Genomic DNA, 15,828 nt, shown 5'->3' with positions numbered 1-15,828 from the left:
TCGGGAAGGAACTTGTTTTGGTGGAATATGTGCACATTCAAAGGTTGTTTTAGTCGTGCAACAGAAAACTCTGATTGGACAGATAGTCTTGCTCGCTGTCTCGATTTACCCCGCAGAGATCTGAGGAGCAGTTAACCATAGTCCTCATAAATGGACCAGACTTTCAAATGCCAAAGCAAAGAAAGCGGAAGGTGAAGGACATCCGACCGAAATGAAGTGCATCCGGCAGAATTTCCGGCGGCACCTAAACAATCCCGGAAATGAAACGTTGACGATATAGACAAACCGATATCTAAATGAAATGTCTCTCAAAACTACTGACTGTAGAGTCTGTAGAGCTGCACTTCATTGTGTGTTCATGTTTAGTAAAAAAAAAAAAAAGGACAGTAATGTAACTGCTTTGGGGTCAGTTCTTAATGTAAACATTGATACTTTTTAAGAATGCAGCATTTTAGAGGGAACCTTTTGTTGTACATTTGTAGAATCTCTTATATTATCCAAGCTAAGTTGGTATTGTAATTGAAATGTTCCCAACCTAATTGACATCGAAAATAAAATCAATTTGGGACCTTGTGTCAAATCATTTGTTTAATTTTGATAACTGTTGGTGGTTAATTGTTTTGTTTTTAGGTGGAGGTAAACAGACAGATATGAAACCGGAACCTCTGCGCAGAATGCCAATCAGGAGAAATTTGTCTGCGTCATTGCCACCGCAAAGCCCCCGGACCGCCACCAAGGCCCAAGTGTTTGAGGAAGGGATGTTCCCAATGCAGTGCACACCAGAACCTTCTCAAAAAACTGTTCATGCCCTGCCACAAAGCTCCTCTAGCACCATGGATCCCAATGTGACATTTGAAGTTCTGGACAATGAAGATCAAACTGCAAGCAATGCAACCATTATAATAAGTAGTGGTAGTCCCTGTCGAGCATCGATGTCAACAGACTTCTCAGTTCCCAGTCAACTACTCCATCCTCCCAAGGCCAATGACGGGAACAAGATTCCTACCAAAAGGTGAGAAAATATTCATGTCTTAACTTTTCTTTTGACTTAAAGATGTTTGACAGTGTATATGATTATTTAGACACACTTCACATGATTTTTGAAGATATTTTCTCCCTTCTAGAAGTCAGTTCGATAACATTACAAGTCAGTTTTCAGGCTGGCTTTTAATGTGGATTACAGTTCTCTTGACTCTATATATGTATTATATTGATTCTCTTGACAGTCCATATGGTGCAGACTTTGAACACCTTGAAGTAGTTGTGTAAACCAATGCATTGATACACCCACAATACCACCTACTGCACTCCTATGTTCTCTCCAAAATGTACTGCTACAATAGTGTACACTCCTCTTGAACATGAACAGGAAATATTGTAAGACTTTAGGAAAAACTTATCTTCATGGGAACTGAGACACTTTGGGGGAAAAAGTGAAATAAATACTACTGTCACAGCAGAAAACGAAACTGAAGTAACATCACAATCTAACTGTAGACATAGCCTACATTTTTATAAATCAAGTTCAGAGGGAAAAACTGCAGCAGCTGCCACAATGTATCAGAGCTATTTGTCATAATTTCTTGCATCCTGTTCACCAAACAATTTATCTCAACATGTACTGTTCAACATTGGACACTTTGCCAGGGAGTGTTCTCAGCTGGCCCCCTTGTTAAAGCAGAATTATACCAGCAATATTGGAATCATTAAATTAACCTCTATGATATACGGAGCAGTTAGTTGTTCTTCTATAGGACATATGCCATTAATTATGTCTCAATTCTAAGCCTTTTTTTCCTAACCTTAACTGCTATCTGATGTCACACGTGCCGTTGTATTTCTCAGTTTTTCATCTACTTTTCTCTGGGCTGCACTCATAATCTGGATGTCTCATGCATCAAAGGTTGATGCATTAGACACAAATAATGAATGTCATTAACTCTCTCTCGTTGGGTTGAAAACGTCAGGGCCATCCCCACTTTTTGGGGGGGAGGGGGGGTTTTAAGAAATTGGTACAGATGGAAAACACTCCTTATGTCACCTTTGTCAATATTTGGAAAATTCCTAACTCTTTAAAAAACAAACAAAAAAAACTCAAAGATTGTTCATTATTCATGCCTTGTAAACCCAGACAGTTCTTGTATCACACATTTTGATTTAAACATTACTCCCCTAAAGCATAAAATAAAAATTTTAAGCAAGCCTTCGTGAAGAAGAATTATATTTTTAAAAGAAAAAAATAACAAAAATCTATTACATTTAAAAGAAAAAAATGGTTCAGAGGGAACGAACACAGGCATCTCTCAAATCAGTTCATAAAATGCTTAAAAACAATCTGAAAACCTCCCTCTGGCTCCCCACTGAAAGTTTCAAAGCAATTGAAGGATTTTGTGTAGAAGATGCTCAGTCTGGATAACTAAACCATTCAGAAGTGGTAAATCCCCTAAACCTTATTCAAAACAAGACAGAGACTAGAGTGCAAACAGTATAAGTATTCTCACCAGCAGTACGTTTCCAGACTGGAACATTGGGCCAAGAGGCTTAAGTCCGCTGAAAAGTGGCAAAAAGAATAGGAAACATTTCGAGCTATAGCAGCAGACAGGGTTTGTGTTAGTGAATGATGCTCCAAGCAGATGAGCCCTCACATTAACACATTGAGCGTGTATCACTTTATTTGTTCCTTAGTGACCTCAAAATCAAAATGCATCGCCTCAATTAAAGGTACAATATGTAACATTTCTGCTTTAAAATGTCTAAAAACGACCATACCTATGTTATATATTTTTATGAGTTGTGTTCTTACACTATCCCAAATGTTTCCCCCAAAACCAGAGAAATCTGTTATTTTATTTTCAGACACGGCACGTTTCCTTTAGTCGCCAGTCAGTGGCGTCATATAACCTTTTAGGGCTGGGCGATATATCGATATTAAAAATATATCGATATATTTTTAAATGAGATATGGAATTAGACCATATCGCATATATCGATATAGTTCAAATGTGATCCTTGCTCCCATAGATATATACACAGATGTCGCCTTGAGGTTCTAAACATACGTCAAAACCGCCGCCATCTTGGAACAGGGGTGCGAAGCATTCAGATCAACGCTAAAGATGCCGGACTTTTGTACTGCTTAATTATGTTCGATAGAGGAAATGAAAAGAACAAACAGCAATGAATAACATTTAACAGGTGACAATGTGTTTTATGATTATGTATGCCGCCGACCAGCAACCTGAGCTCCGGCGGCAGCGGGAGGCGGAGAGCTCCGTGGCCGGCCGCAGCGTCTCTTCCCCGGGAAAAACACAGCTTTGCCTCGCTGCTGCGCGGGTCCCCGCTGATCCAAATCGGACCAGCCAAAGACAGAGTGGTGATCGGTAGGATCTTACACGTAGTCCAGGGCGACCTGTATGTCGATATCGGGCGGAAAGTTCCACTAAGTTTGCCGGCGGCAGGCGGACGGAGAGAAGCTACAGCGGGCAGCAGAGACCGTCTGCAGCTGCAGGATCTGGAGCTCAGTGCCCGTTAAAATGACATGTAACGCATAAATACATACAGAAATAAATAGTGGAGGAATGAGCCTGGACATTTCAGTCTGTTTTAAACTTCACCTTGAAGCAGAAACTCTTAGTTCAGAAGGGTGAAGTTTCCGTTTGGACTCAGATCTGTGAACCGATCATAATAAATATTCTTTGTATTAACACATTAATTAGTTTCTTTGTTTTGTAGTCGATAGTTCATCTTTTAGTTTACTTAAGTGGAAGCAGTATCAAGTGGAAGAATGGGACTATAAACCTAGGCTTACAGGCATGAGGCATTACATTTTGAACAAAGTAGATTATATTAATATCAAAAGCTTAATTGACCTTTGGAACGAATCACAAATATGGAGCTTTGATTTCAAAAAAGGTACTCCTGTTATGCAGTATTTAGGTTTACATTTTATTGTTATTTGAACAGCTGAGCATTTAATCATGAACCAGGTGAAGAAACCGGTTTATTATTTATTTGATTTTGCAACTGTCTCTATGAAACTACTTGTGACATGTCATATTTGATTTTGGCTTTGACTGAACATTTGCTCTCACTTTGCGGAAAAAAATATCGGGATATATATCGTATATCGATATTCAGCCAAAATATATCGGGATATGACTTTTGGTCCATATCGCCCAGCCCTATAACCTTTCACCCTCCAGTTACTCTAACTTCCTTCAGAACACTGGCACCAAGATGATACGTTCAGGAGTAATTGTAAATCATACAATGTCACAGAAAAAAGATACTTGTAACTGTGCTTTTTTTGCCATACAGCATCATTTTGTGATTAATTACATCTCACTTTTTATCACAGTAATACAACAGAGACCTTATCTATTTTGTAAGTTCAATATCAATACCAGCTTAACGTTACTACAATGTGCTAACGTTGATGCTAATGCTTTGTGGGTAACATTATGAGGTTACAACATCGTTCAACACGGTAATAGTTATTTTTAGTATGACTGTTTCAACCACAGCTAACAGGACTGAGCTAACCCACGAATAACTTCACTTTAGCCAGCTAGCACACACCGGTCTGTCTGCCTCACTCCCCCGGCGCAGAGAGACTCAGTCGGGATGACAGCTGACAACAGCCCCGATACATATAGCTAGCTAGTTACCGTTAGCCCCCAGTCAGCTATCAGCCAGCTACTTTCATTACAGCAACCCCCGGCCAGAACTTATCTCCAGTGCCTGGTGCTTATAACGCTAACGGCAGTTTAATTATACGTCGGGAAACAGACCATATCAGACCCAGCACCGAATCACAACAGCGGCCATCCATAGCAGTAACTACATGTCCGTAGCGCTACCGGTGTATGTGCCGAAAATCTGACGAATTTCTCCCCCCTTCGCGTTTAGCTGTCTTTACGGTTAGCTAAATTAACCCGACAAAAGGTGGGTTAAGCACCAAAACGAAAAGTTAAGATTACTGAAAAGTGAATGGGAGATAATTCCGGGCAGCTGGGAGATGTTCTGCTGCTGCACAACAGGCATCGAACGTCCTGGCTCGCTGTCGCAGAGATTCCCCCGGCAATCCCCGCCCACACCCGTCTCTCAGCCTTGTTTAGTAGCTAGCTAGCGTTACAATAAACCCCGTAAGCCCCGGTGTTGAAACCATCCAAAAGGTGACATTGATGTGTGAAATATTTTGTGGTTTAGCTGCTGGCTACTGTTAGCTTGCTGGCTCACTAGTTAACTGGTCAGCTACAAATAAAAATCTAATCAAGAAAACGTAATTATGTTGGGGAAACTTCAGCTATTTTATTACAATAACATGAATAAACGTTACTAAACGTAACGTGAATAAACTTGAATGGGTAAACTTGTCCGTGAACTGATGCATTCTAACCAACAGCGAAGGTGTTTAACACTAAAAACTCCCATAATTCCACGCAACTTCCCAACGTCATCAAAAGTCCAGTTTTACCGTTCATTGTTTTGGTTGAGAGACCCCTAGCGGCAGAAAGTTACATATTGTACGTTTAAGTAAATGCCAATTGCTTGCAAACATTTGTTCTTTCCCAAAATCATACTGTATCTTGAGGAGTTATTTTTCCTAACCTACTAAAGACAGGGGCTAATCCAGACTTTATGAGAGCACTTGGTTACTAAGTTGTCCTGCAAAGACTATTGTAGATGGTGTTAACCGTGTAAATGATGATCGCAAATCTAGAGTAAAGGACTTAACGAAACCTTTATATATTTAATCGTGATTAATCCCATGATTGTCCATAATGAACTCTCGATTAATCGCACATCTTTTTTTATCTGTTCTAAATGTACTTTAAAAAAAGATATTTTTCAAGTTTTTAATGCTCTTATCAACATGGCGGCAGACAAATAAGCTTGCTTAATGTAAATGTTTATTATTATTATTATTATTATTATTGCAACAATCTAAAACGATGACAAATACTTTCTGGAATATTCTCCAGAATAACCTCAAATGTACTGTATGCTCAATAAATATGCTAAAAGCATAATATGGCAAATTCAAGCCCATAATGCAGACAGATGGGCATATTGATCTGATATAACATTACTTGGTAATACTAACACAATGTAGTGTCCCACTTTACACTTGTAAAGGTTAACTAACCATACCTTTTTTTTTTCAAGCAGCTCAACACAAACCTTGTGCATTATAGCAACAGACACATTGTACAAGTACATTGGTCAGCTAAATGTAACAATTTAATTGTGTTTAACCTCACATGTGGGGAAATAAAGGCTCACAAAAACATCCCCTTCTACTAAGTTGGTTAAAAACGGGGTGAAACAAAAAATAAATTCAAACAAAAAATAAATAAAGTGTGAGAGAATGTAATTGCTCAGTGGAAGCTATGTGCAACACAAGGCATATACTATGAGAGTTGTCTGGCTGCTGCAGTCATGTTGCGTGGACTATCAGTGGTCAGTGTGCTGACATTGTGTTCAATGTCCCACTGTCTGGCTACTTGCAGAAAGTGCCTGCCGCACGCGTCGGGTGAAATGCCTCTCTTCTATCGCTCATCTCATCCGTGGAAGCTGCCATGTTGTTTAGACTAACAGTCGCTTCTCGTTGCGTCACACCTAAACCCGCCTCAAAAACAACGCTGATTGGTCGGTCGTTTGGCGAACGGCTCCAAACTTTCTCTATCTCAAGATGCCAGACTGATCTGTGAGTAGAAAACTGGAGCTCGCGAGATCGGGACGGTCTCACATAGCTAGCTTACAATATCATCTCTCAAAAAACTAAACTTTAAGTTCCATATTACATTGTTTTTAAAGAAAATATTTTCTGAAATGCAATAACCTCAAACTAAGGCATACATTAAACCTACATAAACATTACCTTAAGTTGTGCAACTTAACTTTCAGAACTATAAGTTTCAACCTGAGACTGATCTGTATATAGGCCTATATGTAAATATTAGTTATACTCAACCTATTTTAATTTATATATTTGATTACATGCTACACAGCTCTGTTACACTGTTGCTAGTAGATCGTTGATCAGCTGTTTCTCCGTGAAGAGAGAGAGTGAGAGAAAATGGTGCACAACAATCAGCTGTTTTTCCAAAAGGATAGTCAACAAGTCGGCTCTTTAGATCAAATTGTGGTCACCACATTGATCTACTCGTTTTGTACCTGGAGGTGCCATGAGGCCCACTGAGAGCCCACACATTTTTCATATGCAAATTTCTGAATGCAGGTACATCGAAACAAAGGATCAAATATCAAACTTCAGATTTGTATACACATAGCTTTTGCAATACAACACAAACAGAATTATTAGTAGGAAGCATTATGATTTTGAATGCAAATGTTTCATATGTGAAGTCTAAACCACAAAGATGTCATGGTAACGTGAACCTCTGCTCTGTAGACAACAGATCCCGTCTTTACCTGGCTTAAGGCGGGCCAACCCAACTTACATGCACATGACGTCTGCTGCACAAGGGAAGCGTAAAGTTAACTGGTAATGTGTCTCTGACTACTTCTCTTACATTCATGTAAATCATCTTATTTTATACCGGCTGTGGATTAAACACTCTTCTTTGACATATTATTGCCAGACTAAAGCTCCCCAAAATGAATAGCCAGTTCCTAATGTTATTAGGAGGGAGTTTTTTTTAAAATATTTTCACTGTCCGTTTTTTTTTTTTTTTTTCTTCGTTTTAGCAGCATCCAAGAAGAGTTAACACAGGGTTTCTCTGCACCGAAGCGCATAAAGAAAGATGCCTCAGTGGCCCGCGCACCACTCAGAGTGCATCGTTTTGCTGGTAAGTGTCAACCCAGAAAAACACTGTTGAAGAAGACATCCAGACACTTAAAGGGGTGATAGAATGTATTTCACACTGTTCCTTATGGTCTCCTAATTGGGTATGTAATATTGGTTGGGCTGAAAATGGCCTGGTTGATATTTTATTGGCCCTTATGCATCCCTGTGTTTTGGCCCTATTTGTAACAAGAGCTTTTCTTCCAAATATGGTATGCTCATGAATATTTAGATGATCTGCGTGCTGCTTGGTTGAGCCTTATCCCCATACACACACGTAGAGACGCGCGCTGATTGGTTGAGCGAATCCCCATACGCACACATTAGAGAAGCGTGTTTCATTACCAAATTCACTTCTGAGACTTTTTTTATGCGAAAAATCAACTATATAAAGCTTAAATATGGGCCGTTTTACGAAAATTGATGGCTAATTGCAAATTTGGTAAGACGTGTCGGACTTTAGGAGCTCCACACAGTCTGACGAGAAAGCGGCAGCCTGCTGGGCTCCATACCCAGGGCAAAGTCACCCTTTGTGGATACTGCACTACCGGGGCTCCGCGGCCGGCTGCCGGCATAACTATAATATATTTACGGTTTGAATTTCGTCACGCCACTTATATAACATCTACCCCAATGTTTTGTAAAGCTAACCGTTGTGTCCGATTTTATTTTAAGGCATTTTTGTGAATTTCGGAGGTCTCGTTAGGAGGAGGCTAGCTAGCTCTCATTGATGGACTCCAGCTCACCGCGGGCTCTATCAGTGAGACTCGCGGACAAGAAGAGTTTATTTTCCCAATCGTTTGTTTAAATAACTCAACACATTATGAATACACACATTATAGGATTAACTGGAACCTGTGGTAACAGATTGCTGGCGTAACAAGCTTGTTGACCGCGCTCTCACTCACACACACCGGGCATTTAGCTAGCGGGAAGAGGGGAGCTGCAGGCCCTCGAGCTCTGTCCAGGCAGCGGCGTTTGGTAGTCCATTAACCCACAAAACGGTGACTTTGCGCGGGTATGGAGTGCTGTGGGCTGCCAGCCGTGACGGAGCTCAATCGAGCTCGCAGCAGGCCGGGGTCTGTGAAGGAAGGCAGGCCAGGCGGCGAGGCAACAACACAGGCAGCACCGGCCGCTGAACTCCGACACACAGTCGGACAAAATTTGCAATTAGACATCAATTTTCGTAAAACGGCCCATATTTGACCTCTACATTGTTGATTTCTTGCATAAAAAAAGTCTCAGAAGTGAGTTTAATGGTAAAATAGCAGATGAACAATGTATACAATTTCTGAGATCTGCACAACCTAGATTCAGAAGACTAACTGATCTCAGGTCAGTTGTGTAGCCTATGTAAATGTTGGGGCGTGACAAAGAGAGAGACTAGAGCCAAATGAGGAGGAGCTGCCGAGTTGACGTCAACTTGGCGGCTTGTTGAGATTTGCCCGTTTTCAGAGGCAGTTTCAAATAGTGAGATTTGCAGAGGAAAGAGGTGTCAATGGGATTTAGAGGTTCTATGTATGTCCTAGTTACCCACTAAACTGTCGTTATTCAACTATGACAAGGTAAAATCGGTTTTGCAATCTACCACCCCTTTAAGACAAACTACGTATACAGTCATAATAATTCTCACTACAGACTGTCATGACCAAGAGTGCAAACATACTCGCAATTTAAGATATTTTTTCAATGAAATTTCTATTTTACCAAACCAAAACGTTTTTTTCAGTAGTGAGTTGCTGTCAGCAATCAGACTTATTTTGTCTTTCATACCTCCAGACTGTACCTGCTGTCATGATTCTTATTTCTGCACATTATGTAGTTGTGTTAATTCTTGATACTATTCCTTGTTTGGTGTCTGTCCCCAGTTTCAGAGGAGAACAAGCCTCGAAGAGTTGTGAGGAGCGTTTCTGAAGGAAATCTGCTTGAACCTCAGAAATCCAAGTCCATTTTCTATAAAACGTCCCAACACTTCAAACGAGTGAGCAAACGGATGTAATATCGTGAAACGTGGTGTTTTGAATCACACCATTTTGCCTTTATGAACATTTTCACTCCATCCTTTTCCAACTAAATTCATCTTTTCAAAATACTGTATATAATATTACAATATACATTAAAACACATACTAACAGCAAATAAATAAAACAACATGTCCTTTGGATGTTCATTCGACGAATGCATGTACATTGTTTTTGAACGATTGTCTAAAAAAACGATTGGTCCTGTAGGTGACCATATTTTCCCGGGCAGCTAATATCAGAGGAAGATTATACATGACCCCAACAGAGGTAAAGCTGCACACAAAAAAACTGACACTGCTCTGCACTGAGATGTTGGAATGTTTTATCCTTTTTTTGTCTTGTACAGTTCATAACATGGGGTTATAGATATTTTATAATAAAAGTGCTTGTAACATAATCTGTCTGTTTTCGAATAATTAAATCCCTTTCTAAAATGTATCTGCTTTTCTGTGCTGAATTAGACAATGTTACCTTCTCGACAATAATCTTTCAGTACTTAAGCTAAATAGCCCGACAAAAACATTTTGCTAAACATAAATCTTTTTTTTTTTTTTTTATATATATATATATATATATATATATATATATATATATATATATATATATTAGGGCTGTCAATCGATTAAAAAAAATTAACTAATTAATTGCACAATTTGCTGTAATTAATCGCGATTAATCGCTTTTTTAAATTGAGACTGAAGCTTATAATAATGGATATTTAAATGCTAAATCACTTAACTTTGCAAATATGAAGAAAAAACCAAACAAGGAAAGGTTCTGCTAAGTTCAGAATGTTTAATATCTTTCAGAACAACAGCAGCAACAATTTGGCTTATTTAGTCCTGCTGAAGGCTGCTGAAACGGCTAGAAACTGTCTGACTTGAGAGCAGATTTTTGTCACCGTCCCCGCCTGCTGTCGCCTGCTCTCGTCTACTTTACAGGCGAGGCGCAGTTCATCTCCAACGAGCCGAGAGTTCAGTCGGGACTCACCCGGAAATGACGAGCGGAATGAGGTGACTAGTCTCTCAAAATCTGACGAAAATCTTCTGAAATGAAGACAGATTCAGCAACTTTACGGCCTATTTCTCGCTTAAAATGTTTTCAGAAACATGTTTCAGTGAACTATTTTAGTACAATTATGAGATCGTATTCTGAACGGCCACCATGACAGTCTGGCTTTGGATTTCTGGAGAAAACAAACCCATGTGACGCTTTCGTCCAATCAGCTGCCGGTTTTCATTACTTGGGCAACAATACAGAGTAGCGCCGCCTGCTGTAGACGTATTACGTTTCTCAGCCGCCACATGAAGTAAACAAACACAGCTGCGTTAATTTCGTTAATTTTTTTTAACAACTTAAATATTAAAAAATGAACGCGTTAATTTTGACAGCCCTAATATATATATATATATATATATATATATATATATATATATATATATATATATATATATATATATATATATATATATATATTATCCTTGAAGTGTAACACTGCTTTTATCAAGTGGAAATCTTTGTCAATCCACTGCTGTGAGGCTAAGCATATGCACACAAGCCAGTAGCTCAGGAATGTGTTCGGACCAATCAAGTTGCCAGGGTGGGCTTTAAATAATGATGGACAGCTCATCAACAGTGACGTAATCAACCACGTCACCAAAGAGCACTTGAATTTGTTAACAACAAAGGTGGCTGCCGCCGGAGAATTGAGGTGTGTAGATTCCACCATCACGTTTATAGAAGATATCGACAGCGCATTCATTTTAAAAGAGGAACAGAGAACCGCAATCACAAATGTACCGTCTGCACAACATGGAAACTGCAGCCTCTGCCTTTGCTCTGTCGAAGCCATGGATGTATTAAGGGGAGGGGCAGTGCGTTAATCATACCTAGTTTAATAACTCTGGATTCTGCTACTAGTGAATGTTAAAAACGTGACGTTTTAAACAAGGACCCTTTAAGTGTTCGGGCTGGTAAGTTGATGTACCCCAAAAAAATGATCCGCTGAAATATATGGAGGAAATATTTATTCATAATTCAAATTGAAAGTCCAAAGAGAAATTGAAAGTCCAAAGGGAAAACAAAGCGAGATCAAATTAAAAATATTATTATTTTTTAAATTTTCCATTTGGCTTTGGCTTTTGAATTTAATATTTGGCTTTTGAATTTCAATTTAACATTGGATTTTAATTTTCATTTAATATTTGGCTTTTGAATTTCAATTTAACATTGGATTTTAATCTTCATTTAATATTTGGCTTTTGAATTTCAATTTAACATTGGATTTTAATTTTCATTTGGCTTTTGAATTTGAATTTAACATTGAATTTTAATTTTCATTTAATATTTGGCTTTTGAATTTCCATTTAACATTGCCTTTTCATTTGGACTTGACACATGTCAATGTAAATGAGGAGGCGTGGCCCAAAGGCTGGTGGGAGGGTCTGAAACCAAAGGGGTGCAGAGGCACCTTATGAGCAGCAGGGGGAGCTTACTGCTGAGGAGCACACTGTTAAGCATCTGTCTGCAGATTCACCACTAGGCTGGGTCTTGTTTCACATGATAGAAAATGATGATGTAGGCCCGTGAAGTTTTCATGTAGTTACTATAATTGGGCCCGTGTTAGTGAGCACTGGATTTAAAGCTGATTCTGGTTCCCAACTTCGCCCCAGGTGTGTCTGTTTAAAACACGACTCAGACAACTTCTCTCTTTTGATGTTATATTTAATTAAGCAACAGTAGAAACATGGGTGTGGGTAGCTCTGCTTGCGTGTGTTTGTGCGTGGTCAGATCTCGAGGACGCACACACACAATCTCAACCGGATAGTCATCGTCCGAACTGCGACCTCTCCTTTTTCTTTCTCTCACTTTTTTCTCCGGGTGGTGCGCGCGGTGTGAGGTGTGTGTCCGCGCTATTCTCCAACATGGAGCCTCCTCACAACTATCATAAAAAAGCAATCGATTCTATAATCTAGATCCGGAGTTTGCCATATTAGCAGCAGCAAACAACTGGAAACTTTTTACAATTTTCATCTGTTATTCCACCACTAAATTCACTATTGAGACTTTTTTTATGCGATAAATTAACTGTGTAGAGTTTGAATATGGGCAATTTTACAAACGTTGATGGCCAACTGCACATTTTCTCCGATGTTGTCAGAAGCTTCAGTCTGACGGGACAGCCAGCTGGTGGTGGCCGGGATCGCCACCCTGCTGGCCGGCCGGTGATGCTCACAGACACCGCTGTTAGCTGGAAGTCTGAAAAAGTAGCCTACACGGGCTGTACAAAAGGCCGTCAATCAGGAGTGATAGTTGTGAGTAGGCTCCATGTTGGAGAATAGCGCGGACACGCACCTCACACCGCGCGCACCACCATCCATCCATCTTCGTCCGCTTATCCGGTGTCGGGTCGCGGGGGGAGCAGCTCCAGCAGGGGACCCCAAACTTCCCTTTCCCGAGCAACATTAACCAGCTCCGACTGGGGATCCGGCGTTCCCAGGCCAGGTTGGAGATATAATCCCTCCACCTAGTCCTGGGTCTTCCCCGAGGCCTCCTCCCAGCTGGACGTGCCTGGAACACCTCCCTAGGGAGGCGCCCAGGGGGCATCCTTACCAGATGCCCGAACCACCTCAACTGGCTCCTTTCGACGCAAAGGAGCAGCGGCTCTACTCCGAGCTCCTCACGGATGAGTGAGCTTCTCACCCTATCTCTAAGGGAGGCGCCAGCCACCCTCCTGAGGAAACCCATTTCAGCCGCTTGTACCCTGGATCTCGTTCTTTCGGTCATGACCCAGCCTTCATGACCATAGGTGAGGGTAGGGCGAAAACTGACCCGGTAGATCGAGAGCTTTGCCTTCTGGCTAAGCTCTCTTTTTCGTCACAGCGGTGCGATAGATTGAATGCAATACCGCACCCGCTGCGCCCGATTCTCCGACCAATCTCCCGCTCCATTGTCCCCTCACTCGCGAACACAACCCCAAGATACTTGAACTCCTTCACTTGGGGTAAGGACTCATTCCCTACCTGGAGAAGGCATTCCATCGGTTTCCTGCTGAGAACCATGGCCTCAGATTTAGAGGTGCTGATCCTCATCCCAACCGCTTCACACTCGGTTGCGAACCCGATCCAGTGAGTGCTGAAGGTCGCAGGCCGATGATGCCATCAGGACCACATCATCTGCAAAGAGCAGCGATGAGATCCCCAGCCCACCAAACTGCAACCCCTCCCCACCCCGACTACGCCTCGATATCCTGTCCATAAATACTACAAACAGGATTGGTGACAAAGCGCAGCCCTGGCGGAGGCCAACCCTCACCTGAAAAGAGTCCGACTTACTACCGAGAACCCGGACACAGCTCTCGCTTTGGTTGTACAGAGATTGGATGGCCCTGAGAAGAGACCCCCTCACCCCATACTCCCGCAGCACCTCCCACAGTATCTCCCGGGGACCCGGTCATACGCCTTCTCCAAATCCACAAAACACATGTAGACCGGTTGGGCATACTCCCAGGCTCCCTCCAGGATCCTTGCGAGAGTGAAGAGCTGGTCCGTTGTTCCACGACCAGGACGGAATCCGCATTGTTCCTCCTCAACCCGAGGTTCGACTATTGGCGAACCCTCCTTTCCAGCACCTTGGAGTAGACTTTACCAGGGAGGCTGAGAAGTGTGATACCCCTATAATTGGCACACACCCTCTGGTCCCCCTTTTAAAAAAAGGGGAACCACCACCCCAGTCTGCCACTCCTTTGGCACCGTCCCAGACTTCCACGCAATGTTGAAAAGGCGTGTCAACCAGGACAGCCCCTCCACACCCAGAGCCTTGAGCATTTCTGGGACGGATCTCATCAATCCCCGGGGCTTTGCCACTGTGTAGTTGTTTGACTACATCAGTGACTTCCGCCTGGGAAATCGGCGACAATCCCCATTATCCTCCAGCTCTGCCTCTAACATAGAGGCGTATTAGTCGGATTCAGGAGTTCTGCAAAGTGCTCCTTCCACCGCCCTATTACCTCCTCAGTTGAGGTCAACAGTGTCCCATCCTTACTGTACACAGCTTGGATGGTTCCCCCTTCCCCCTCCTGAGGTGGCGAACAGTTTTCCAGAAGCACTTTGGTGCCGACCGAAAGTCCTTCTCCATGTCTTCCAAACTTCTCCCACACCCGCTGCTTTGCCTCTTTCACGGCAGAGGCTGCAGCCGCCGGGCCCGCCGGTACCCTGCAACTGCCTCCGAGTCCTCCGGGATAACATATCCCGGAAAGACTCCTTCTTCAGTCGGACGGCTTCCCTGACCACCGTTGTCCACCACGGTGTTCGTGGGTTACCGCCCCTTGAGGCACCTAAGACCCTAAGACCACAGCTCCTCGCTGCAGCTTCAGCAATGGAAACTTTGAACATTGTCCACTCGGGTTCAATGCCCCCAGCCTCCACAGGGATGCACGAAAAGCTCCGCCCGGAGGTGTGAGTTGAAAGTCTGTTGGACAGGGGCCTCCTCCAGACGTTCCCAATTTACCCGCACTACACGTTTGGGCTTACCAGGTCTGTCCAGAGTCTTCCCCACCCTCTGACCCAACTCACCACCAGATGGTGATCGGTTGACAGCTCTGCCCCTCTCTTCACCCAGTGTCCAAAACATACGGCCTCAGATCAGATGAAACGATTATGAAATCGATCATTGACCTTGCCCTAGGGTGCTCTGGTACCAGGTACACTTATGAGCATCCCTATGTTCGAACATGGTGTTCGTTATAGACAATCCATGACTAGCACAGAAGTCCAACAACAAACAACCACTCTGGTTTAGATCAGGAGGCCGTTCCTCCCAATCACGCCTCCAGGTGTCTCCATCATTGCCCACGTGTGCGTTGAAGTCCCCCAGCAGAACAATGGAGTCCCCCACTGGAGCCCCATGCAGGACTCCAGTCAAGGTCTCAAGAAGGCCGAATACTCCGAACTCCTGTTTGGTGCATATGCACAAACAACAGTCAGAGTTTTCCCC

The 15,828-nt window shown here is 42.3% G+C and overlaps 1 protein-coding gene across 2 annotated transcripts in view; it reads left to right on the top strand.

Moving 5' to 3' along the window:
• kif18a (kinesin family member 18A) overlaps positions 1-10,231 on the top strand; it is a 36,518-nt gene extending 26,287 nt beyond the window's left edge. Inside the window, exons 15-18 of one of the 2 annotated variants that reach the window (XM_028573053.1) lie at positions 631-1,012; positions 7,418-7,510; positions 7,717-7,814; positions 9,679-10,231. In XM_028573053.1, coding sequence (XP_028428854.1) covers positions 631-1,012; positions 7,418-7,510; positions 7,717-7,814; positions 9,679-9,809 — 704 coding nt within the window. In that variant the 3' untranslated portion in view covers positions 9,810-10,231. Of the gene's footprint in view, positions 1-630; positions 1,013-7,417; positions 7,511-7,713; positions 7,815-9,678 lie in introns of both variants that reach the window. The other variant, XM_028573046.1, reaches the window with a different exon arrangement.
• Positions 10,232-15,828: the final 5,597 nt, after the last annotated feature.

Source organism: Perca flavescens, chromosome 1 (assembly GCF_004354835.1).
Source record: "Perca flavescens isolate YP-PL-M2 chromosome 1, PFLA_1.0, whole genome shotgun sequence".
Lineage (NCBI taxonomy): Eukaryota > Metazoa > Chordata > Actinopteri > Perciformes > Percidae > Perca > Perca flavescens.
Note: the sequence above shows the minus strand (reverse complement) of the source record. Positions and strands in the feature narration are given on the sequence as shown.